The sequence below is a fragment of the Anser anser genome, assembly GCF_964211835.1.
Source record: "Anser anser genome assembly, chromosome: 15".
In the NCBI taxonomy this organism is placed as follows: domain Eukaryota; kingdom Metazoa; phylum Chordata; class Aves; order Anseriformes; family Anatidae; genus Anser; species Anser anser.
Genome location: NC_139736.1, coordinates 6,186,070 through 6,208,592, shown reverse-complemented (window position 1 = coordinate 6,208,592; position 22,523 = coordinate 6,186,070). Strand labels below are relative to the sequence as shown.

Here is a 22,523-nt window from a genome sequence, read left to right as displayed (position 1 = left end):
CTCAAAATAGAGCAAGAACTGAGTCACAAAATTCACCCACATGTCCCCTCTCCACCTTTTGCCTTAAGCTAGTTATTGCACCAGTGCTGACCAAGACAAACATCCGCAAGAACGTGGCCAACGCACTGCAGCGCCCCAGAAACGCATCCTCCAGCTCACGCCACTGGCTCCAGCACGCGAACGACGGCCTGGGCCATAAGCTGTGGAGCTGCATCCCAGCTACACTGGCTGAGCTGGAGCCAGTCTTTTACTGGGATGGAGCTTCCACACGTATTTCTGACCTCCTTCCCCTGTTTGAGGTGATAAAGATTTATCAGAGGGGAGAAAAGAACCTCTGCTGGTAGGCAAAACCTCTTTTTACCCTGCACAAGAAAGGTAACTTGTGCCCTGTGATAGGAGATGTAATCACTGGTGTAAGTTTTAGTGCAGTCAACGCAAGCAAAGCCCGTTCTGCTTGCCACTCGGCTGCTGTTGATTTGCTAAATACCACAGTCAGGAGAAGCCCATGTTCAGCACTGAAGTTCTGTTGCTATTTACTTTGGGAAAGGATTAGGAGGTTAATAAACAGGCCCTGGCCATGCATGTTTAAAAATAACAATAAAAGACATTAAAACTGAAGCCAAACAGCCTCCCACCAACACTCCTCGTTAAGTAGGAACATTTTTCAGTGAAGGCACTAAAGTTGCCAAGGTCTTTTGATTCAGCTGTCAGGTCTCAGCAGCCCCCTCTGCTTGCTGCCTGCAACCCACAGCACTGCTGCAAGCCTGGGCATCGGGAAAGGACAGATAGCACCGTCACGTTACACATCCTTTGTCTGAAAATGTTCCCTTTCCCTGCAGAACGTGGCTAAATACAATGGCCACAGGACTTTTTTTCCCCCCTTCTTTCCCTCCACTCTGTTTATGCCAAGGGAGAAGAGCTGGCAAATTCCTGGGAAGAAAAAGAACTCTTTAAGTTGGAGGACAATGGAGGTGCGGGAACAAGTTTCCACTTTTAGCTTGAAAATGAAAAGACCGTTTCACGCCATTAGAGCAGCAAAGCTCTGGAACAGCTTTCCAGTGGGAGGTGGTGGGGGCAAAAAGAGAGAACGAGCTCCACGGCAGAGCCCCATTGCTCCACAGAGGGGATGAGAAGATGTCACTGCGGATGACAGTACGAGACAGGACCCGATGACTCAGTCACCTGCCTTCCAAATCTGTGTTTTTAGGACTGGGGAGCGGATACGGGATGGAGAGGCTTGAGATCAGATCTTCTCAGCGCCCTCCTTAACCCACGACAAATCAAGCCATGCCTGGCACTTGTGTGTTTTCCTAGAATCACCGCCCTTATTTCATGAAAGCAAGGGATTGGAAAAGCTTCACCTGCTTTAGAAACAAGATGATGCTGGGGCTGCAGGAAGGTGTTTATAACCCCCGCAGCTGCACACCACCCACCCTCAGGCTTTTATATATACCACTACACCAAAATACCAAATCCACTCAGTTTTGCAGCACAAAAGCCCTCTGATATAAGGCTCCCCTCTATCGCTCACCCTCTGTTCCTTCTCTGTTTCACCCCACCTGAGCCCCATGCACAGAAAGGCTGATGTTTCCCTTACTCCTTCCAGGGTCCAGGTCCCCAATAATCCAACCCAAATAAGAAAGATGAAAATAATAATTAAAAACGAGAGAGAAACAAAAGCCATGTAAACTACTGTAGGGTTTAAACTGCAGGATACTTTGATGGGATTTCCACTTCTGTCATCAGAGCCTCACTGTCCCCCACAATGTAAAATGACTCTCGCTCAGGGGAAACACAACGGTAAATTACAGAAAAATGGAGTAAAGGGAGAAATACTCAAGGTCTTGTTATGCCCTGAGATAACCATCGCTCTCGTGATGTGTGGAAAGATTGCCTGAGACAAAGAATCGTTTAGGGGGGAAAAAAAGCACTGAACTGCCACAGTAGTCTTGAAGAAAAAAAGATTATTCTAATAGATTGAGAGCCATTACACACCAGCAATTCAGAGCGATCGCTCAGTTTGCACTTAAGGCTGCATTTACCATGCTGTCTTCATTGTGAAAGCACGTCTTTAAACCCACCAAAACAAACATGGCGCAAAACGACATCTGGGACCCCGACTTCAACTCAGGAGAGCGTAAGGGCAGGGCACCCCACGTCCCATAACAACCCTACTGCTGTGGCTCCTACCCCACAGTTCAGTTTCAAAGATGTGGCTAATGCAATCTCACTACTCGTTATGGATGGATGACATTTCTGCAACTGATTTTTTTTTTTTAATTCAGAAACACCTTTCACTGAAAATTAAGGTTCTGGAAAGCAGCAATTAGTAAAAAAAAAAAAAAAAAACCTACGAAACCTTAAAATAAAACAAGAACTGCAAGTGTGAAATGTAGCCACAGTGATGGTTTTTTTTTTTGGCCACGCTGTCTCTGCTTCAGCATCCTTCCTGCATTCCCAGCTGTCACGGCCAGAGCACAGTAAGCCTGTTTCCCCTACCTGAGACATGTCCTCAAAATCTCGTCTGGGAGAACGCTACGGAAGCTCTGCTTTTGCGTAAGAGATTTTCCTGCCAGCCCACACACTGGTCCTGGGGAAGACAGAGAGCATAGATCTGACCTTCCCGAGCATCAGATTCAACGCCCCTCAAGACTTACCCCACAAGTAGCCTTGGTTCTAGGACTTGGCCACTTAAATCGTCCTCAGCTCAGATGATCTAAAGTGGCAAATTCTGGCCCAGAGCCAGGCAATCATGAGGTTTTGCCTGGAGCTCACCAGCGATCCAGCTAGGTGACGACCCTGCAGAGGACAAAGCTCCTTCCACAGCCTAGGAGAAAAGGTGCTGCCTCCCTGACGTTCCCTCTCCATCCTGGTGGTTGATTTTTTGCATGGTCACAGCTTAGTCACAACGGTGCCCAGCTGCAAGCAATTCTGCATCAGGAACTCGCGGTTTTGTTACATGAGCCTACAATGCCTGGGACGAGCCCTCACTCCAGGGCTGTGGCTACTGTTCTGGCACCTGGGTGAGGCTCAGGAACAAAAGACAAACCCTTTTTTAACAGCAGGGAGGGAGAAACTTCCACTGACTCGTAGATTTCTGAAACAAACATTTCCAAGAGCAAAAGAAAACCCAGCTCGTTTCCAAATACATGAATTAAACTGACTAACGAAGAATTTTCACCTGGTTTATTTCTAACCCATCCCACTCTTTGTTATCCGTATCCCTGAGCTAAATGGCTACCTCTCATCATGGCTCCCGAGCCACCTCAGGATTTCAGGGAAGGAACACACCCACCTGGAAGCAATCATGACTAACCAGGGATCCTGACCTTTCGCTTCCCCGCAGGTGCACCAGATCAGCAGCATGACGACATGTAGGAGCACAGAAGTACTACGTGCTTTTGCATCTCCTGTTCGTTCTCCACCCTCCTCTTCTTTCGTTCTCACTTTATTTTCTCTGCTTTGATACTTTTCTGTCTCTAGCTGTCCACCCGGTGCCAGCTCTCACCTTTCTCTCTGTGCGTCCCACTTCTCAGCCAAGACCACGCTTACACCCCATTCTGGAGGCTCTCCAGCCACCTGTCCCACATTACCTCCTACCCACACTCAGAAAGCCCTGGCCTGCCTCACCTGCCCAGGACGAGCAACCAGACCCAGCCTGAATATTTCATATACTACCTACAGACACAAGTTATGCATCTTATATTAAATAACCCAGGGCACCTCATATTTATTGTCCCTTCTGAGCACACAAGCACATTACAGCACCAGTGCTAGCTCTTATTTGCCAAAGGTACCGAAGCACAGCGATAATTAAAGAAATTGGGTTTCAGAACAGAGGTCCAGTCCCAGGGAAGCAATGCTGTGACAGTTCAAAGCGGCTGAATGATGTTAATGTAGCACACCTCGTGTTACAAAAGACACTGGCCCACATTTGCCTCTCCAAGTTTCACCAAGATATCTCTGCATGCAAGTGTCACCAAAAGCAAAACACATCTTTGTTGTTTTACCAGCCCGTTTAGTCTTTAACAACAACCACGCTTCCCCAGCATGAGCTATTTCACTGACCTACAGCTTCACCCCTATTCTGCTGATGCTGAGAAACTTCCCATTTTGCGGAGGGGCTTCATATCACACGCAGGGCAAGGAAGAATTATCCCATTGAGCCAAAGCGTCCTCCGGGAAGGGACAATTTAGGGAGCCACTTATTTGGCGAGCCCGAGCTGTGCTCAGCACGACACCCAAGAGGGGGGCTGCTACAGCAGATGGGTGGGAGCAGGGCAGGCAGCGCGGCACGGCGCAGCACTGCAAAGCAGTTCACACCATGCAGAAAGTTCTTTGTCCTCTCCAGCCACAACGCCTCTGAAAGTGTGCTGCAGCTTCCTGAGATGCAGGCTGGGAACCTGAAACCACTGGTGACGGTGGGAGCTGAATGGTGGTATCCAAGAGAGCTTGGAATCCCATAGAAATCAGCATCAGTAATTCAGCTGAAGCAGGATTTATTTTTATTATTATTTTTTTGCCTATGGAGTGATGGAGGTTGAAAGGACATCCCATCCCTACACCTCTCTGAGCCACCCTGCCCAACCTAACGCACGTTTAGCTGTTACCATGCAGCGACTAAAATACATAACGATTTTAAAAAAAAAAAGAGGCCGGGGAAGGCGAATTCACCTGCTCCGCGATTTCCAAGCCCCTTCTCCCGGGCAGGTCCCGCAGCCCCCAGCTTTACCGAGCCCAGCGGAGGGGGGGGCACTGCGGGCAAAGGCTGCTGCTGTGCGGGAGCGGCGATGCCTCTGCTCCCCCCGCCACGGCTGCGTGTGTACGGGTGGGTGGGGGTCTGCAAGACCCCAAAGCAGGGGCTCGGAGCCCCCCCCAGCCCCCCCGTGCCCTTACCGGGTGCGGTGCAGTCGGCGCACGCCGCGTTGCCCGGCCGCTGGAGCAGCTCGCCCAGCGCCTTCCTGCTCCTCTCCTTCGCCATGGGGGGGCTGCGGAGGCTGGGGAGGGGGGGGGGGGAGGCTCCGCCGAGGCTTCTTTTAGGCGAGCTTCATGGCGAGGGGCTGCCGGGGCTGCTGCTGCTGCTCCATGCGGCCCCGAGCGAGGGGCAGGCCGGCGGCTCCCAGCCCCCGGGAGGCTCCAGCCTCTCCGCTCCCCGCAGCCTCCTCGCCCGGGCACGGAGCCGGGTCCGCCTCCCGCCTCTCCCCCTTCGCCGAGCCGCTCGCCCGCGACCTCCAGCGGCCGCTCGCCGTCGGGGCTCCGCGCCCCAACCCCGCCCGCACCCCGCCGCCTCCCCCCCCGGGTCCCCATCTCGGCCGCCCTCCGGCTCCGGAGGAATTTGGGGCGCCCCCCCCCCCACCTCCACCCCAGGGGGTTCCCGGAGTCCTGCCCTTCGCTGCTTGAGCGCAGCTGGGGTTCTCCCGGCTGCGCTGCTCTCCAGAAGGACATCGCCACCTTTTTCCTCTCCGTGTATCTCAGGACCACCCGCTGAGTGCCCCCCCACACCTTGCACCCCAATCCTCGGTGCCCAGGGAGTGCTGGGGGGAGGGCATCCCAACGCCACCTGGGGCGGGGGCACCACGGCTGTGCTGAGATCAAGGACTGCCCCCCCTGCTGCATCTCACCTGGCCTCCGGGCAAACGCTCCCGGCCCCCATTTTGCCACTAAGGGTAACTGAAGGCGGTGATGGGGGAAATCTGCCAAGAGGAGGGGTTCAGGGCTGTGGCTGGAGAAAGACCCCTGCAGAATCCATCCTCTCAAACATAGGCTGCAGGCAGCTGTTAGGCTGCTTTGACTTATTCGTGGTAAATGCAGCTCTGGTTATAGAAAGGGTTTGGGTTTTGTGGAGCGAGCCCCGCATTCAAACTGTCCATCTCTGCTCCCTCGAGCAGAGCAGGGCACCCCCTGCACAGCCCCGCTCCTGCCATTTGTGCTGCCCGCAGGGCTGAAGGCAGCTCCTGGAACCCTTCCACCCCGAACCACCACCTCGATCCTGCCAAGGTACGCGGATGTGAGCAGGGCGGCAGGTCCCAGAGAACACTTTGTGCAAAGAAACCAGCATACACCCTTACGTACGGGCAAAACCACGGCCTGATACCTTTACAATGCCCCCGTTGTCTGGAATACATTTTCCTAACTGACCTTTGCATTTGTGCCATCAGGCGAGCAGCCGTAACCGAGTTAATTTCTGATTGTTCCGCGCTGACGTCAGGCTGCTCCTCGCTGGCTGTGCGGCGCTACGCGCTGCGCTGCCGCTTGCTGCCTGTACACGTGTAGGCTGATGACATCTGGAAACTCGTTCCCATGCTAACCAAAGGCGTAATCCCACACAGAGTCCTTTTGTTGAGGTTTTTCAGCCGCAGCAAGCAGCTGGTGTGCCCAGAGGCGACCTTGCCTTCACCCTCCCAGCCCGTAATACTAACCTGGAGCAGCGCTGCTGCTAACACCTGCCAGGGACTTACACCAGTCCAACTGGCTCCAGCACAGAATCACAGCCCTAATCCTCCAAAACCCTGTTATATTCCAATTTGTGGGACTACCGCTTGGTGTAAATGCTTACAGGAGCAGAGCTCTACCGAAATCCAAGCCAGGAGGTGAGGTTTTCATTTGCACTTCAGCCCCAGTCCTCCGGCATTTCCAGCACAGGCACTTGCTGAATCCCTCACACAGCAGCCGGGATGCTGCAAGTCATTATGAACTTACCAGGGGCAGGGGCTGGGAGGGAGACTGGTTTTAAAGTCTCTGTTTAGCTTTCCATTAAGTCTTATTGATTCTCTTAATTTTTTGTTCTCTTGGTTGCTAGGCAATCCCTCTCTGCGTGCTGGAAACCAGGGCTGCAGACAGAAATTTATATCTTGTAATAAAATCAAATATAACAGAGCCTGTTGTCAGCGATGAGAAGGGAGCGGTTCATAAAGGACAGGCTGAGCAGTGGAGGTGCAGAGCAGGGCCGGCATGAACCAAGCCACGGCCATCTGCAGCATCCAAGGCCCCAAACAATGCCCAATTCCCCCGGCACAAACACAACGGTGTGAATCCTGTTTCGGACCTGCAGCTGGGAACCAAACAGCACAGGTGGGTAGAGGGGGCATGGAGAGGGAGAAAAGTTGGAACAGGACCAAACCAGCCAGGATGGAGGAGAAACTTTTGTTTAGTTGGAAATCAAGGGCTTGATTCAATCTCACATACCAGTACATTTCCAGCAGTCTGCGGTGGTGGCAGCAGGCTCCTGAGAGGCTGGTGGCATCTCAGCTCAGGCAGGTCCACGTCAGACTGCTCCTGTAGGATCCAGCAGCTCACCCGAGCTTTTCCCCATGCTCTCCCTGTGGATACGACTTGTCAGGGAGTGCTCAATGAATTTGCTCCCAGTGCTTACACAGCCCCTGGCCATACCCTCCAGAGACCAATTGTCACTGCCAGTACATCGTCTCGTTCAGGTGGTTTCTGGCTCTCCACTGCTGAATGGCTTCTTAAGTCTGATATCATTTTTATACACACATATACGCATATTTACACATAAATACACACATATTTGTGTGTAAAATGTCTGTTTATAAACACCCACACTTTTAGCTCGGCTTTTCTAAGTTGCAAGGTTGTCGTCTTAGAAACAGACGTTATTAATGGCATCTCTCAAGGTGCTGAGCATGGTGGCAGCCAGGGCAGCCTCTAGAAATGCTGAACCGTGAGGGCAGGGGAAAGGATGCTCAAGAATTCCCGGACACCTTTTCATCATCTTTGTGGTGACACCCTGAAAATTCACTAACTATCCCCAAATCACCTTCTCCTTGCCCCTCTGTATCAGCTCCTTTCACCCTGGGATTGCTCGGTTTTGTTACCAAAGAGCTGTTTACACTGGCATTCAGATAATTTTGCAGCCCCAGCCCTGAAACTGTGAAATCAATGCCACAATCACGCGAACACAAGGATATTAAACTCAGTCCCTTACACGACCTGGGAGCGCATTCACAGTACTACGTGGGGAAACATTAAAAATTCTTGTGCGAACAGCAGACCCTAACAGAAATATCAATAATTCATGCCACTGCAACCGCATTCAAGCAAAACTCTGGAGCAGCAGATACACCAGCCCGGGTCCCTCACGCTTCCTCAACACTACAGCAGAGGTTGTAGCAGTGTCTGCTCTTGCAGCTGGAGGTTGTGTGAACAAGCCATAGCACTGACCACTCCCACGTTAAAGCAGCTAGTTTCAGTTGCACTATGGTTTCCTGTTCAAAAGAAAAAAGGAGAAAAAAATCCTTTTTTTTTTAATAATAATAATAGAGTTAAATCAAGAGTGGCTACACCTGGGGGGGAGGAATGCCATGCAACACTGAGCTCAGACCAGGGCAATTAAAAATCCTTGAACTGAAAATCTGATAGCAACACCAACTTTCTCTGATTTTGACCAAATTGCTTTATGGTTCCTGTGGTCTTTTCTCCTTGTGTAAGACCGGGAAAAGCACGCTCCCTCTTTGAGATGTACTGATCACATGGAAGAGGAGAACGCAAAGGAAAATTACGTGAGGCTGCCCAAATACTAGACCTAAGCCCTACATCTGCAGAGCTGCTCTGCACCTGCTCCAGCCCCAAAGAGGAAAAGGCATCCTGCAGCTCTAAATGCGCCTCGCTGTGGAGTGATTTGCAGATCAGGGTTTCACCACATTTGCATAGTGGCCAACTCTGCTGCAAAGCCCAGCGGTACTGACAGGAAAAGAAGCCTGCTACTCCCATCATTTACTGGCTGTGCACACCAGACCACTGAGCTCGTCATCAAGGGAGAAAAATACAGGGAAAGAGGACAGGAAGGAGTTGCAGAGCACAATTTGTCTGCTGATTTACTTAGACACCATTTTTCAGGCTTCTGTGAGAGCCACTGATCACAAACCAGCCAATTTGTTCCTGCCCTGCATCCGTGACTACGCCCCAGAGCTGCGACCTGCTCTCGCAACCGTGCCGCCGCAGAAAGGAAAGTTACCCCAACCACTTTTCTCAGCCTGTCTGTCACATGCTCGGGCCCTTTCTGTTTCTTCCCCCAGTGTGACAGTGCTCTTCCCTCTGCCTGGGCTCGCTGCAGAAATGGGCAGGTTTGGGAATCGTTATACAGAAGGGCAAGTTCCTCACCAGGGTCACACGGGCTGCTCCGTCCCGCTGACGGGTGGCTGGGAGCCAGGAGACATCCTGGAGAGCAGCTGGGTACCTGCTACCTTCAGGATGTCAGGTGTTCGCATCTGTCTGCTGCACAGAGGGAAATCTGAACACAAGAAAAAACACACTGCAAGTATCCCTTCGCTCTTTCATACAAGATGAAATAGGACACCAAGGGGCAGCTGTGGGAATGGGCTCCACAGCAGCTACCATGCACCTGACGGGAGCTGTGCTGCCTGATGGTGCTCTCAGAGAAGATGAAATTAGATCAATGAAGTCAATAATTCACCTATGCCCCTGTTACACCACTGCTTTTAGCGTGATTCCTGATTTACAGGAATTAGAAGACTTAGGTCTGGGGAACCAGATGGAGAAAGCCATCGCGCACGTGAAGAGATTCGCACATCAGGGTACCAGCTCCTCCACGAAAAGCCAGCGCGATCAGTCAGAGCTGGCCATCATCAATTCAACCTGAATCAGGGACACGTTCGACGTGCAAACCGCAGGGCAAACACTCATCATGGAAATTGCTTTTGCTCAATTCCAATAACTTAATCTCTCCCTGGCTCGAATGGCTCATCCTTCCAGGAACAGCTCGGAGACGTTCAAGCAGGAGACTGCACTGCACGATGTCCCATCGCAGGGTGGAGACTGAAGTGGCCAAGGCAGCTCCTGTGTCCTCTGGGGGACTGGGAGGTGCTCCCGCCAGGGACCCAGTGCAAAGAGGATGATGGAGAAGCTATCGGCAGGACTGTGGGACAGAGAGAGAGGAGCTGAAGCCCAGCACAGCACTTCTGGCCTGGAAGTCCCTGCAGCAGAGCCAGAGTCGTCAGAAAGAAGCCAAGCCATCTTAGAAAGGCACAGAGGAAAAGAGGAAACTGGGCGCAGTTACAGCCCCCAGGAGCCCGTCTCGTATCACGGGCTGCTGCCTTCAGCTGCCCCTCCAGCTCAGACAGCTGAGACCACATCACTTTCTGCAATATTGTTCAGCTGTGATTTGAATAAAGCATTAGGTGGAAACAAAGCTGTGGTTTTTCTCTAGAAAGAGATTAGAAATGATTGCCTGGAGGAAGTTGCCGAACAGCTGGAGCTGGTAATTGAGCCTCCCCCCAATTAACTTTGTCCATAGAAAGTTGAAGACCATGTCCTAACCTTCCTCTAGCTGCTGATGGGATCGTTTGGATGTCACTGCATGCCTCGCAACAGCTCCCACAACATCAGGATACAGAGCATGCTGTTCACTTATTTGTTTATTTCAGTATGCTTTGCCAAGGAAAAATCAGCAAAGAATTAATTAACAGCAATTATTTCTAGCAACAACAGAGCAGCCCTGCTCCAGAAGCCATGAAAACAACATCATGAGACCCCTGTGGCTGAAAAGCCTTTATAAACAGGTGCAAAAATAAACAATTTTATAGCAGGCTATAAAAAGAGCCCAAGCCAGGTTGGGGAATGGGAGGGGAGAGAGTGATAGAACAGCCATTTCGGTGGCTGAGTCAAAGCAGCTGCCCAGGTGACTTCTGTGAAAGAGCTTTAATAACCAAGCCAGCCCTGAGCAGCAGCAGCAGCCTGATTCAAAGAACCAGCAGGGCCGGGTTATTGCTGCAGCAGAGGGTTTGCTGTACCAGTCACTTTGTGCTATTAGCGCTGCTAACGTGATTTACAGTCTAAGCCAGTCCAACCCATTAGAGCTGTGATCTCAAGTACTAGCCAGCTCCACTTTCAATGATAAACATCACTCCCCCCGCCTATTATTTGCTAAAGTAAGCCAAAATAAAGCCATCAATTCAGACATCTCTCTGTTCCAATGAGCCCTTCTACCTGGCACCACCACACCTGCAAGTCTCCTGGAGTGAATGCTGAAGGATAGGAGGGAGATGTTCCAGACTCTCTCTCATTTTTCACCCACCTGGTTCTTTTTCAGCAGCCAGCGAGCTCAGCGTTTGACCCTTTGACAGAGCTCACGCATCCTGTATCACCAAAGCTGTGCAGTGACCTGCTGCTGGTTACATCTTTGTCCTGCACGCAGACGGCCCCGCCGACCATCTCCCCACATGAGGAGGCCAGGATGCATCTCTTCCCAGGAGTTCACCTCCAAGCAGGTGGCAGCGGACACTCGCTTTTCCACTGGATCCTGCAACACAGTTTGGAGAGGTAGGAACCGAATGGAAACCCCAGTCTCACCTGTGCATTCACACCGTTACCTGCGCATGCAGAATATTAACGCCTGATCTATGCCATTGCTTGCACACTCTCACACAGATCCCAGCCTGGCACACAGCTACCTCTGAACCAGGCACAAATTTGAATGCACAGAGAGAAGGGGCAGACTTATGCTGCCAGGCTATGGGCGCACACGGATGCTGCCTTAGCAAGCATTCTCAGTATGCACACACACGCGGGGGACGCACCAAAGAGCAGGCAGAGCCCTGCCTGTCCAACAACACATGCTCTGGTACACATGGGTCGCAGCATGGGTGGCAAGCACAAGGGGTTAAGGACAGCCCGCTAAATACTTGGTCAAAGTCCGCACAGCGTGACCTCCCCATCCAAAATATGGAACAAAAACATGGGGAGGCAACTGCAGCAATGCCAGCAGCCAACCTTATCCCCACCGTGAGATTCCCAATTTGGTACCTGGTCGCAGGGATGTGAGAGCTCATTTAGCAATGTTTTGACTTTTTTTTTTCTCCTGCTTGGTTCAGCATCCTGTTACCAGCCAGTTTCTTGGCACTGATCTGATCTGCAGCTTCTGTGCAATTCCCGAGTAGCAGTAGCAGGACTTTTTCTCCATTTAGGTCTGTCTGCTTGAAAACAGCCTGCTTTCCTCCGTGCAGTGAAGTGCTATTGACCATCTAGCAAGCCATGTTACCATGGGCTTGTCGTCAGAGCAACCCAGAGGGAAAAGCCCCCTGTAGATTGCCAGCAAATTGCTCCTCTAAGCTCACTGGGAGATTTGCTGTTTCCTGCGAATGAAACCCTGGCTCTTCACCAGCAGGTCTGTGGGAGCAGGATCTCACCACATAAACCAACAGCTCCACTACCACCTCTCTCAGAGAAGAAATGAAAGAATTTGAGAGTGCAGACTGGGATAGAGGAGATGATCCATGCAGGAGGCTTAATTTCTGTGTGGTGTCCACAAATCTCACCTCTCCTAAAGAAAGTCAGGGTTTGGCATTAGATTCTGCTGAGCACTCACAAGATCTGAAGCAGGCTGCAGCCCACAGCATCACAACAAATCCTCAGCACAGTGCCGGTGTCCCAGATTCTGCGGGGCTACCAATCTGCTGCTTGTCCTGAGGAGAGATTCAGTGCCTCCTAAGCTTGCTGAAACCCAGAACACAGTTTGATAACAGAGAAATGCAAATTGAGCAACCAAAACCGGGCCTGACTGCCTTGAGAGCACCTTTCCATGTGACTTGCTTCCCACATGCCCTCCCTGATTAGCAGCTTTGCAAGCGAGATTAGAACCAGGTGCATTAACAGGTTCTTGCTGGGCAGAGCTTGCTAGCATTGAGGACACCTGAAATCCTCCAGAAATCAGAGCTGTCAGTTCCTGGAAAATTACTAGAATAGACAAAGAGCTCACTCATCCAAAGGGGCTGCAGAAGCAGCCCCCACTGCCTGCTTTTTAAAATCGTTGAGATAAAGTTAAAAGTTTGAGCTGTTCTGGGCATTCTCCTTTTCTTCACCACCCTGCTCTCTTTTTGCAAGGCTACTTTCCATCACTGCTCCTGGAAGAGTTTGTCGTAACCCATAAGGACCTGAGCAGAAGAGCATCTGCAGCACTGGTTTAAGGCACCGCTCACTACCAGCCAGCAGAACACGCAGCCAGAAGGACCACCACATCCCTCCCACGTCAGTGGGAACTTGCTTTACTCTGTGTGGAAGCCAGGAAAGACTGCTCGTGCAGACAGCTACACGTCCCACCAGACCAGGTAAGTGTGGAACGGCACAGGCTGGATTCAGCCCACCAGATTTTAGGCACCTGAGCTGTTTCATGCTCACAGAGGTAACTGGGGGCTTGCCTGGGCTGTATGGTGAATGCTGGCCTTGTCTGGGGTGTCTTCCATCCAGCCAAGCCCGGCAGGAATCAGCAAACATGAGAGACCGATGCACCTGCTAATGTAAATCCCCAAATCTCCTGGAATAAGGGGAATAATCTAGTGGTGAAACAGCCTGTGCAGTCCTAGAGAGTGAACACAAACATTAGAGTCTGTAGGAAGAGCCATAAAAAACCTGTATTATCGTTGGTACCAGGAAATAAAAACTGCATCAAGGTCTACCAAGTCCTCTACACACACACACGTTGAACTTCTGGGTGACTTTCTATGAAGCTCCTATTTCTAGCAGTGATCACTTTTGCGTTTCAAGCCATATGGCACCATCATTCCAGAAGGAAAGCATTTTGTCTTGAAATCTGCTAGCTAGAAAATCTGCTGCATCCTGACAGAAGTGCAGCATTGCCAGATACTCACAGGGGAAAAAAAAGTCATTAAAAGAAATAAAGAACCGGGTTAAGATTGATCAGACATCCAACATTCACTGAAACACCCAGGAAGGGGAAAATGACCCTTGCATGTACCTTCCCCAAAGTGTTTTTGTTCTCCTAATCGATGAACTTCGATTTCTGTGGGAAACCTGATACAACATAGCCACGTTCCCAAATTTAGCAGGAGAATCTACTGCAGAAGGGATCTCCTCCAGGCAGAACAGTAACCAACACCCTTTGGGGCCACTGGTTGTGCTAGAAATTACTGTATTCCCACCTGCTGGCAGAATCATTCCATGCCCAGGAATCACCGAGACGTCTACAGGCACGCTGCTCTCCAGTGGAACTGGCACACCCAAGGCACTTTTCAGAGCACACAGCATGAAGCGATGCCACAGACGCTTTTCACACAGGGAAAAAAAATCCTTCTTTCATAGTCTGCCTACAGAATTTCCTCATCCTTAACTGCCTCCGTGCAATGCCCCAGCAGCTTAGTGCTGCCTCCCAGAGCTCTCTGGGCCTGCTTGGAGCAGAGTGAGATAACAGGGTGCAAATGTAGGTGCTCCAACCTACCTCCCGCAGGTAGCACTGGTTAAGCGGAGCCTCCAAAAGCGGCAGTAAGTGAAAGGCTATTTTGATTGCTGCCGCAAAAGGCGATTAGTCACCAGCAAAGGTCAGCAAATCTGTGGTCACCAAAGGAAACCAAGCGGGCAATCACTCACTGCAAGCGTAATGCCCAGCTGCAAGGAATTTGGGGCCTTGGAGCAGGCAGCACAACCTGAGAATGCTTTGGAAGGGGACTGGGGAGGACCAAAGGTGAAGGTCAGCCGGCTGCACACACTGCCTGCCCACAGCTCCGTGCTGACAGGTACAGCCCTTCTGCTGCGCTTGGCGTCCCGCTGCCAGGGGGCAGGTGCAGCAACAGCACGGTAACAACCCTTCCCTACCACAGCAGCACCGCCTCATCGTGCTTGTACGCAGGACTTTGGACCATGGCTCGTTTCCAGCACAACCACAGGAGGCTCTCTTTGCATAGGCTTTTTTTTTTTTTTTTAAAAGGAACTCGCAGAGCCTTGGAAATGTTTATTAAACCCTTTCTTCCTTGTTCTGCAATTCATTGCCATTGTTTGGAGATACACCTAAAGCTCAAGGTCTCCCAGGAAGACGTAACGAGGGCTGGCTTGCAGCAATGTTCTCTTTCTGTAAATAACTGCAGCGATCAAGGTTAAACTCTGTGGTTGAATTGATTCTAATCTGAACAAAGAAAGGCAGTATGTGCTCTAAGTGCCAACACGCAAAGCTCTGCTGACCTGGAGCCCTCTGGGGATTCCCTGGGACACGATCCCAAGCAGCAGAGTGCCTCCTTATTGTGTGAGGTGGTTTGGCTGAAAAAGAGCTACAGGAAAGACTATTACAGCCCCCTCACTTATTGATTTCTATTGTTGTGTTAGCAGCTCACAGAGATCTTCACGGCAAGATAGTCAACGCCTCCTCCTGCTCTGGGCTCTCCCTTCCACACCTGTACAACTACAACCAGACCGGCAGTTTGTACATTAAGCCGAGCAGAATCTCGTTTTGCAGCTGTTTGCATTTCTCCAAGTCCCAGGGTCTGTCAGCAGGGGGTGCTTCACGGCAGCCTTTCGCAGGCAGCACTGGTGCAGGCAGGGACGTTCACCCACTTCTCGTGAAGACGAATGCACTTGTGTGGGCCTTACCTTGCTCCTGGTACCACACGTAGCACAGCAGCTCGTTAACTCCAAACAGCTACATAAAGAAATCAGCTCCCCAACAACGCTGCCTACCCTGTACCACACACGCCTGAGCCTCAGCTCACCGTTTCCAGAATAAACTTACCCGGCCCGGTGTCAGCTTCTGGAGAGCTTCCTCCTTGGTACGGGAACAGGAAAACTTACCTACAAACGTACGACTTTCCTTTGGCTTAAAACACTGCTGTCACTTAAAAGAACAAACCTGGATCCCACAAGCAAAGCTAAAATAAACAGGTTTTAGTGAAAGGTTTTAATTAATGACCCGTGTGTTGGCAGGAATAAATTAAAGAGCATTCCGGGAACTTCTTCCAAATGACTCCGGTGTTGCAGGCACATGTCCCCAGAGCAAGTTGGAATTGTTTGACCCCAGGCTGTGCACTGATTAATGACCTGTTTTTCCATCGCTTCTTAGTTGCATTAGATCTCAATCAAGACCAACTGATAGCCCCCTCCTGCTTTGAACTTGTCACACAATTCCACTGAACACATTATCTTCTCCAGTTAATGCCCTACAGCTAGAAAATACATGTCTCTGTCAGCTCCCTGAGTTTTCAGCTATCCGCTCACAGCCCTTGGTCTCGTCCTGGTGCAAAAGGGCCAGCGCCATGAAGCTGACTCACCGTGCTGGGAGATGGGATGAAATCTACTCGTGGATCTACACAGGGCAATGTTTTCTTCAGAGTGGTGAAAGGTGCAAAATTCCCACCCCGGTGTTCCCCGTCAGGATGGCAATTACTACTTCTGTAGTTATTTTGCGAAGGATGTAGCACGCTCTGCCCGTTTTGGTGGCTCAGCAGCAGTCAGCCCGTGCTACGTGCAGTCCTGCTGGCTACATCACCAGGACACTACGGGAAGGCTCCAGGCCTACAAGCAGCACCCAGCACTGTTGGGTTTGGCATGGCACGCAGTTTTGGGGAACTACCTTTGTTCCCACAAGCCCTCCTGCAATGGGTCCAAAACTGAGGCCTTGGACACTATTAAAAAAAAAAAAAAAGAGGCTCCTCTCTCAGCACGTCATCTCAGTTCATTCAAACAGCAGCTATCACTCCAGCTCAGCAGCCGAAATTCAGTCAGACAAGACTTGAGAAACATTACCCCTCTTACTCTGCAGTAACCTGGACGACAGCATCAACTTTCCCAGGAAAAACCTGGGCTGAAATCGTGAAGTAACTGTTGGGTCACATCAGCGTGCAGAGCGACACAGAGAGATGTAACGACCACTGAGAACACCCTGAATGACTCCACCACCACTGGTGGGTTTTCAATCCCTTGTAGGTATAAACGTCACTTCATAATAATTAAGGAGCATGGAAGCGTGAAATTTGATTTCTTTCTTCTGAAGATGCAGGAGATTATTTTAATAATTCTTACTCAGTATCACCAACAGAAAGCTCTTGTTCAGTGGTTTAATATAAAGCCTTTTAATATCTGTTTCAGCAATAAAATCTCTGCTTTCTATAAATGTACTAATCTCACCAGAAGATACAATTTAAACAGTGGAATGAAGCAGAATAAAAATATGCAGCAGGGACCGAACATTCTTTTCAAATGGGGACCTGCTCTGAACTATCTGTAGTCTGTTCAACCAGATTAGACCCAAGCAACAATTTAAATCTCATCTCCACCCCTCAATATGAAGAGCAGAAAATATTCCTTCACCCTTTCCTGGATGTCTAGGAACACAGAGATGCAGAGAGAGGAGCAGAACCAAAAAGAGTAGAAACAGAGCATAGGAATGGCAGGATGGATCAAACAGAGGACACCAAATAAAGGAGAGCGTAAAACTGCCTTGGCAAACCGTGTGCGCGTCCCTATCTGCAGGCCCTGCCCCTAAACCTTGCTGTTGGGAGAGCAAGATACAGAAAGAAATGATTTGATGGGTTTAAAACAAACAAACAAAAAGGGTGTGGTCTGGAAAGACAGTGAAAATACATCCAGAAGATTTGTGAATCTATTGACTGCCTGAAACACATTTCCAGGGGAGCTAACAGGCCAAGTTATTTTGGCCTAAACTCAGTATCAATTAAGAAAGACTCATTTGCATTAAAAATAGTATTAGCTCTGATAATTTATGGTAAGTTGTACAAACACCTTCAAGGGATCTCAAAGCCATACTCAGATGTGATTTAAAATCTACCGTACAGGCTGGTGCATCGCATTCTCAAAGTAAGAGCTGCACCTATGTGTTTTGGAATGAAATACTCTATTTCCTAGATAAATAGCTTCAATCTATTTAAGATTTTTTGTTTGGTTTTGACATAACTCATGTTTTTAAAAGAAAAAGTCCAGCCACATTTATAAGTACAACTCACGTTTACTTTGAAGACTAATAAGCATCATTGCCATCTGCACTCCGATGACCGATGGATGTGAAAAAGCATACGGCAGCTCTGAGTGAAGAAATGAAGATGCACATAATGAACACCTGCTGGTTAAGTGATGAAGTAAAGTTAGGTGAACATTGTTGGCACAGCAAAAAAAAGCAAAATCACTACTGGCGACCCAACTACAGACTCGTGTCTGGAATTACAAATAATCTGCCAACAGCAACGAAGGTAAGAAGACTGGAAGAAAGACCCACAAAAAACAAACCCAAGTATTTTCTATAGCTGGGTGAGAAGGAGATCAGCCTAAAGGTAGGAATTAATTCCAGTATTTAATAAAAAGCAATTTGCAAGTACCACAACAGCTTTATTTCCACCTGACAAGTAACTGCTGTAAGCATACTAGTAACACCACATGTAAGACTACAGTTCGAGATCTACACAATAAAGGTGGGGGGTTTTGTTTGTTTGCTTTTGTTTTTTAAAAACAAGAGTTTACTGTTTTTGCAGAGGCGTGGAGAACACTTCAGGCAGCAGTTGTTTTCTCCCAGGTAAAGTTCTCATGGATCTTCAAGAGTAGACTAGAGAATTTAAAAGAAAAAAAGCTAAGAAATACTTCAGGAAAGTAAACAAAGGCAGTCCTTTCTGAAGTGAGCAAAATGTTATTTTAGGAAAGAATATTTTGGAAGAAAGGTTCCGTCACGAAACACTTCCTATTGCAATACGCACAGAAGTACAATATGTACTACGTAAGAGTTGTGCTTTCCATACACGAAGAGCAAACTTGTCTTTCTTCATTATGACTTCTCAGGTTTTGCTTCTGATTTCCCATCTATCAGATCTTTAAATCCCAATTTTTCCAGTGGTTCGTTAGCCATAAGTTGCCTAAGTTAAAAACAACAGAACAAAAACGTTTTGCAGAACACAGTCTGTAACCAAGAGAACAACAGCATTTTCTATTTCACTTCGTGTTATTTCCTGTAAAGAAATCCAAGACATCTGTAGAGTGACTGTCACTTGGCAAAGCCTCAGAAACCTCAGTCTGGGGAAAGCAACATTCACACACATACACGTATATATGTATATATATACACATACACACACAATCGGAAAATTGCTGTTAAAATGAGTGTGTTGTTGTCTTCTGATATTAGATATTGAAAGAGTTTTCTCAGAAGCTGACCTTTTGGTTAACTTAATTAACAGACTCTGTAAGAGCTTACTAAGATTCTACTTGTGTCATTTACTGCATTTCTAAGCGAACGTGGTTTACAACATCAGTGGTGCTATTATACTTTGCTGCTGTGCTTTACCCGTTTGGGTTTGCAGCCTCGCCACCTGCCCATGCAATACCCGGGTATCTCAGCGCCCTTAATAACACCCCCGTCCATTTCCCGAAGGGCACCCAGCCTCACCACAGAGCAGAACCCACTGCAAATCAAAGCCAGAACGGCGACACCCCTTTAAAAACCAAAGGGCGCCGCGGTGGGGCCGGGGGGAAGGGGCAGCCGCCCCCCCCCGCGGGAGCCCCCCGTTACTTGCCTCTCCATGCGGCACTGCAGGTAGGCCATGGAGAGCTCTCGGCAGGCACCGCTCTGGAAGCCGCTGCGGCGGAGGCACTCCATGAAGAGCTCCTTGGAGGCGCTGCACTCCCCTGCAACACAGCCACGGCCGCGCTCACCGCGGGCCCGGCGCGGCGGGGCCAGGCTGAGGCCCGGCGCTAGGCCGCGGGGGTAGGCCTGAGGCCCGTGGCCAGGCCGCGGGGAGGGCAGGCCCGCCGTAGCGCACCGAAATGGTCCAGGGGGAAGGCTCCTTTGTCCGGGGGGCGCGGCTTGAAGCTCTTGGCGCCGAAGTTCATGGCGGTGGACATGGTGCGAGCGGCACCGGACCGGGACCGAGCCGGGGACCGGGACCGGGACCGGGACCGGGCCGGGCCTGCGCCGCTATGGAGCGCCGAGCGCATCGAGCGGGCCACGTGACCGCGGAAGGCCGGTCCCCGTTGCTATGGAAACGGCATCGCCATGGCAACCGCGGCGCCACCCGCGCGGGTCGTCATGGAGACCGTGCCGCCGGCCGCCATGTTGGCTGGGCCCCCCGAGGGGGCGGGAAGGGCAGGCCGGTGGTGCTCCCTGCGGCCGGGGCCTGACGCGCCTCATTGAAATAAAGTGTTTTGTTCTCCTGAAGCTGTTGTTGTTGTCATAAATCGCCCCCCGATGGGTGGGAGCACTGGTCATGGGGAAGCTGCCTACAGAAGGAGGGGAGGAGGGTAGAGATGGTTTATTTTAAAATACATTTGTTCATTCGTAAACAAATGGAAAAAGAACAAAACTCTGAGACCAGCACCAACAAATGTGTTTATGGGAGAACCGGTACCCCTGCTCCTGCCTATGAGCCGCCTTGGCCAGGCCTGGCTGAGACAGGGCCCCAGGCGGGACACGCCTCACACACCACGGCCGTGCAGAATTCACTTTTCAGGACCCTCTGTTGCTGGTGCTGGTGGGGTGAGCCCAGAGCCTGGGGATCTGTGCGTTGGGCTGAGGCCGTGTAAACTTTTCTTCGGTTCAGCAGAATTTCAGAAGAGCCATCCCTGTCCCGTTGCAGTGAGCTTATCCATCAGCCCCCCAGCAGCAATGGGCCTGCTGATCCCTCATTAATCCTCACAGTTAATGACCTGAGTAAGGGTAGCCCAGCACAAAGCTCATGGACAGCACTACGTTATTTTATGCCTCCTTGGCGAGCAGGCAGCTTACCATGATGAGGCCAGTAAAACCAGGAGGTCATCTGCAGATGCAAACTTGCAGGTGTTCACAAGATAACCAAGGACAACACTGTTTCACTCATAGGTCTACAGCATGCTCTCTGAAAATCCTCAGATCTCATCCTGAAAGGAGAATGAGAAATGGTGTTAATTTAACCCACCTGAGTATTAACTGTGGATTATGCTGTTGCAATCTTTTTTCTTCTTTGCCCATAGCTGCAATTGGTTTAAGATGGTCTTTCATCATTTTAAAGTTGATTTTCTTTTAATTAAATGACTGAGATAAGTAGAAATAATGTGAAGCTGGGAAAAAAAAAAGAAACAGCTGCAATTTAGGGGACAGGCATTATGGAAATAGTACCTGCAGCACCATTTAAAGTGCTTTTTGTTTATGCTTTGATTGCTTTCTTATTACAGTATTTGAAATTGTAAATGGAAAATTACACCTTGTTCTATTACATAAGCAACTGGTTTACACAGCCTGAAATATGAGGTTTTATTTATTATTGGGTTTTCAGGCCTATGAACAATAGATGTTTTTTATTATATGGTAAATAGCACTTTTCCACTTGACTTCATTATAACAGTTAACAGTAAAAAGGAGATACTCCTCTTTCATAAAGACATGCAACAAACTCTCCCAGACCTCAGAGGGCTGAGCAGCAGAGAAGCACCTTTGGTTTATCTTAACAACTTTAATGGAAGTGTCAAGGCACTCGATTTTAGCAAACTGCCCCAATTATGTTCCTGAGTTTCTGGCACAATATTTTACTGGTTGATTGCCTGTGTGATGGAGGAAGAAATCAAAGCAAAAGATATGCTGGGATCCCACAATGGAATTATTCCCTAACAGAGACAAATCTATGCAGAGGCTGTATCAGCTTGCCATATTATATTACACCCAAATGTTTTGATCACCTATTAATTAACTCAGTGTCGTTCTTTGGAGTGTTAAGTTTTGTAGTTACCTAAATTCAGGTCAGGTATAGCAGCAGGTATTTGGTTATGATTACCTAACGTTTTTACTGCAGATGTCAGTTGTATCTTCTAGAGTTTCCTTTAAAGGCACAGTGTGTCTTAGAATCTAATACAAGTGTTTTAGCAGTTTAGCATGTATTTTTTTTCCCAAGGAGATCAAATAAAACCTCCATTAGATAATCCTTGTTAAGAAAAAAAAATCTCATTTGCAGATTAAGCCAACCAGTTCCAGAAGAATTCAGTGCCAAGAAGAGCAGTGTCACTAACACAGAATTAAATGCTTTTCACACACTGTCTTTCAAAGAAGTGAGAGACTTTCACGGCACTGGAGAAATCTGAAATAGCTGGTCCAGTAAAAAGCTGCCCATTGTACAGGAGAGATCAGATAATTTGTAAAGCCTCGAGTATTTTACTGTATCTCTAGTCCTGAGCCTTTTCCAAAAAAAAATTAGAAGGTTCAGAATTTGTGACTCCCTGAACTAGGAAAAATCTTGGACTTCCCAGTTGCACAGCTTCATAGATATAAACCATATCGGTTTAAAAGCTTGATTTAAAAAAACCCTTTGCTTGAATCAGAGCTGTTAATTAGTAATCACGCACCAAAGCAACATTTAAAAAATCTTTGCTCTTTTACAATGTTGTCAGAACATACTGAAAACTTTTAGCACTATTGGTGCTTATCTGTCAGCTGTACGAATGCACCTTCAGATGGGCTTTTTACCCACTTCGCACTACTTTTGGAAGTACCACCTAGAAGTACTACACCAGAGCAGAAACCAGAATCCCTTTTCCTTGTAGTGAGCAGTGCTAAATCTGGGTCTTCATTTGTTTTCTCCTCCTCACCTTGCTGCATCTTTTAAGAGCCTACAGAGCCAAATTAACACATAGTTAATTGGAAAATAATTTACCAACAAGCTGTGAAAGCCTCTGAGTAAAGCAGTAGGCAATTTTGTTGCTCGACTTGGGATAGCTGTAAGAAATGAATCAGTTGAACAAGACCAAGCACATTCAGGCGCTGGAATTTGTGCCCTTGAGACGGCTGTTCCCAGCCCCGGCAC

At 49.2% G+C, this 22,523-nt stretch overlaps 2 protein-coding genes across 7 annotated transcripts in view; both read right to left on the bottom strand.

Moving 5' to 3' along the window:
- Nucleotides 1–17,456, bottom strand: part of ADAP1 (ArfGAP with dual PH domains 1) — a 70,217-nt gene extending 52,761 nt beyond the window's left edge. Inside the window, exons 1-2 of one of the 5 annotated variants that reach the window (XM_083799487.1) lie at nucleotides 11,054–17,456; nucleotides 7,186–7,319 (exon numbers count right to left, since the gene is read on the bottom strand). In XM_083799487.1, the coding sequence (XP_083655613.1) occupies nucleotides 7,186–7,243 (58 nt within the window). In that variant the 5' untranslated portion in view covers nucleotides 7,244–7,319; nucleotides 11,054–17,456. Of the gene's footprint in view, nucleotides 1–2,499; nucleotides 2,521–2,657; nucleotides 3,532–4,896; nucleotides 5,244–7,185; nucleotides 7,320–9,120; nucleotides 10,290–11,053 lie in introns of those variants that run through there. The other 4 variants (XM_083799486.1, XM_083799485.1, XM_083799488.1 and 1 more) reach the window with 4 other exon arrangements.
- A 619-nt stretch (nucleotides 17,457–18,075) lies between these two features.
- Nucleotides 18,076–19,934, bottom strand: COX19 (cytochrome c oxidase assembly factor COX19). Of its 2 annotated transcripts, XM_083799509.1 has the most exons (4): nucleotides 19,518–19,918; nucleotides 19,272–19,383; nucleotides 18,501–18,614; nucleotides 18,076–18,310 (listed from the first exon to the last, which is right to left on the bottom strand). In XM_083799509.1, the coding sequence occupies exons 1-3, from the start codon at nucleotides 19,690–19,692 to the stop codon at nucleotides 18,527–18,529; spliced, it is 375 nt and encodes a 124-aa protein (XP_083655635.1). In that variant the 5' UTR covers nucleotides 19,693–19,918; the 3' UTR covers nucleotides 18,076–18,310; nucleotides 18,501–18,526. The 2 variants fall into 2 exon arrangements, with proteins under 2 accessions (XP_083655635.1, XP_083655634.1); XM_083799508.1 differs by having other exon boundaries at nucleotides 18,076–18,614; nucleotides 19,518–19,934.
- Between the last annotated feature and the right edge of the window lie 2,589 nt (nucleotides 19,935–22,523).

Coding starts and splice junctions, on each gene's coding strand:
- COX19 (XM_083799508.1), bottom strand. CDS start 19,692: ATGCGCTCGGCGCTCCATAGCGGCGCAGGCCCGGCCCGGTCCCGGTCC. Junction 19,384..19,517: donor CTTCCCCCTGGACCATTTCG/GTGCGCTACGGC, acceptor GCTGTGTTGCAG/GGGAGTGCAGCGCCTCCAAG. Junction 18,615..19,271: donor CTGCAGTGCCGCATGGAGAG/GCAAGTAACGGG, acceptor TTTTTAACTTAG/GCAACTTATGGCTAACGAAC.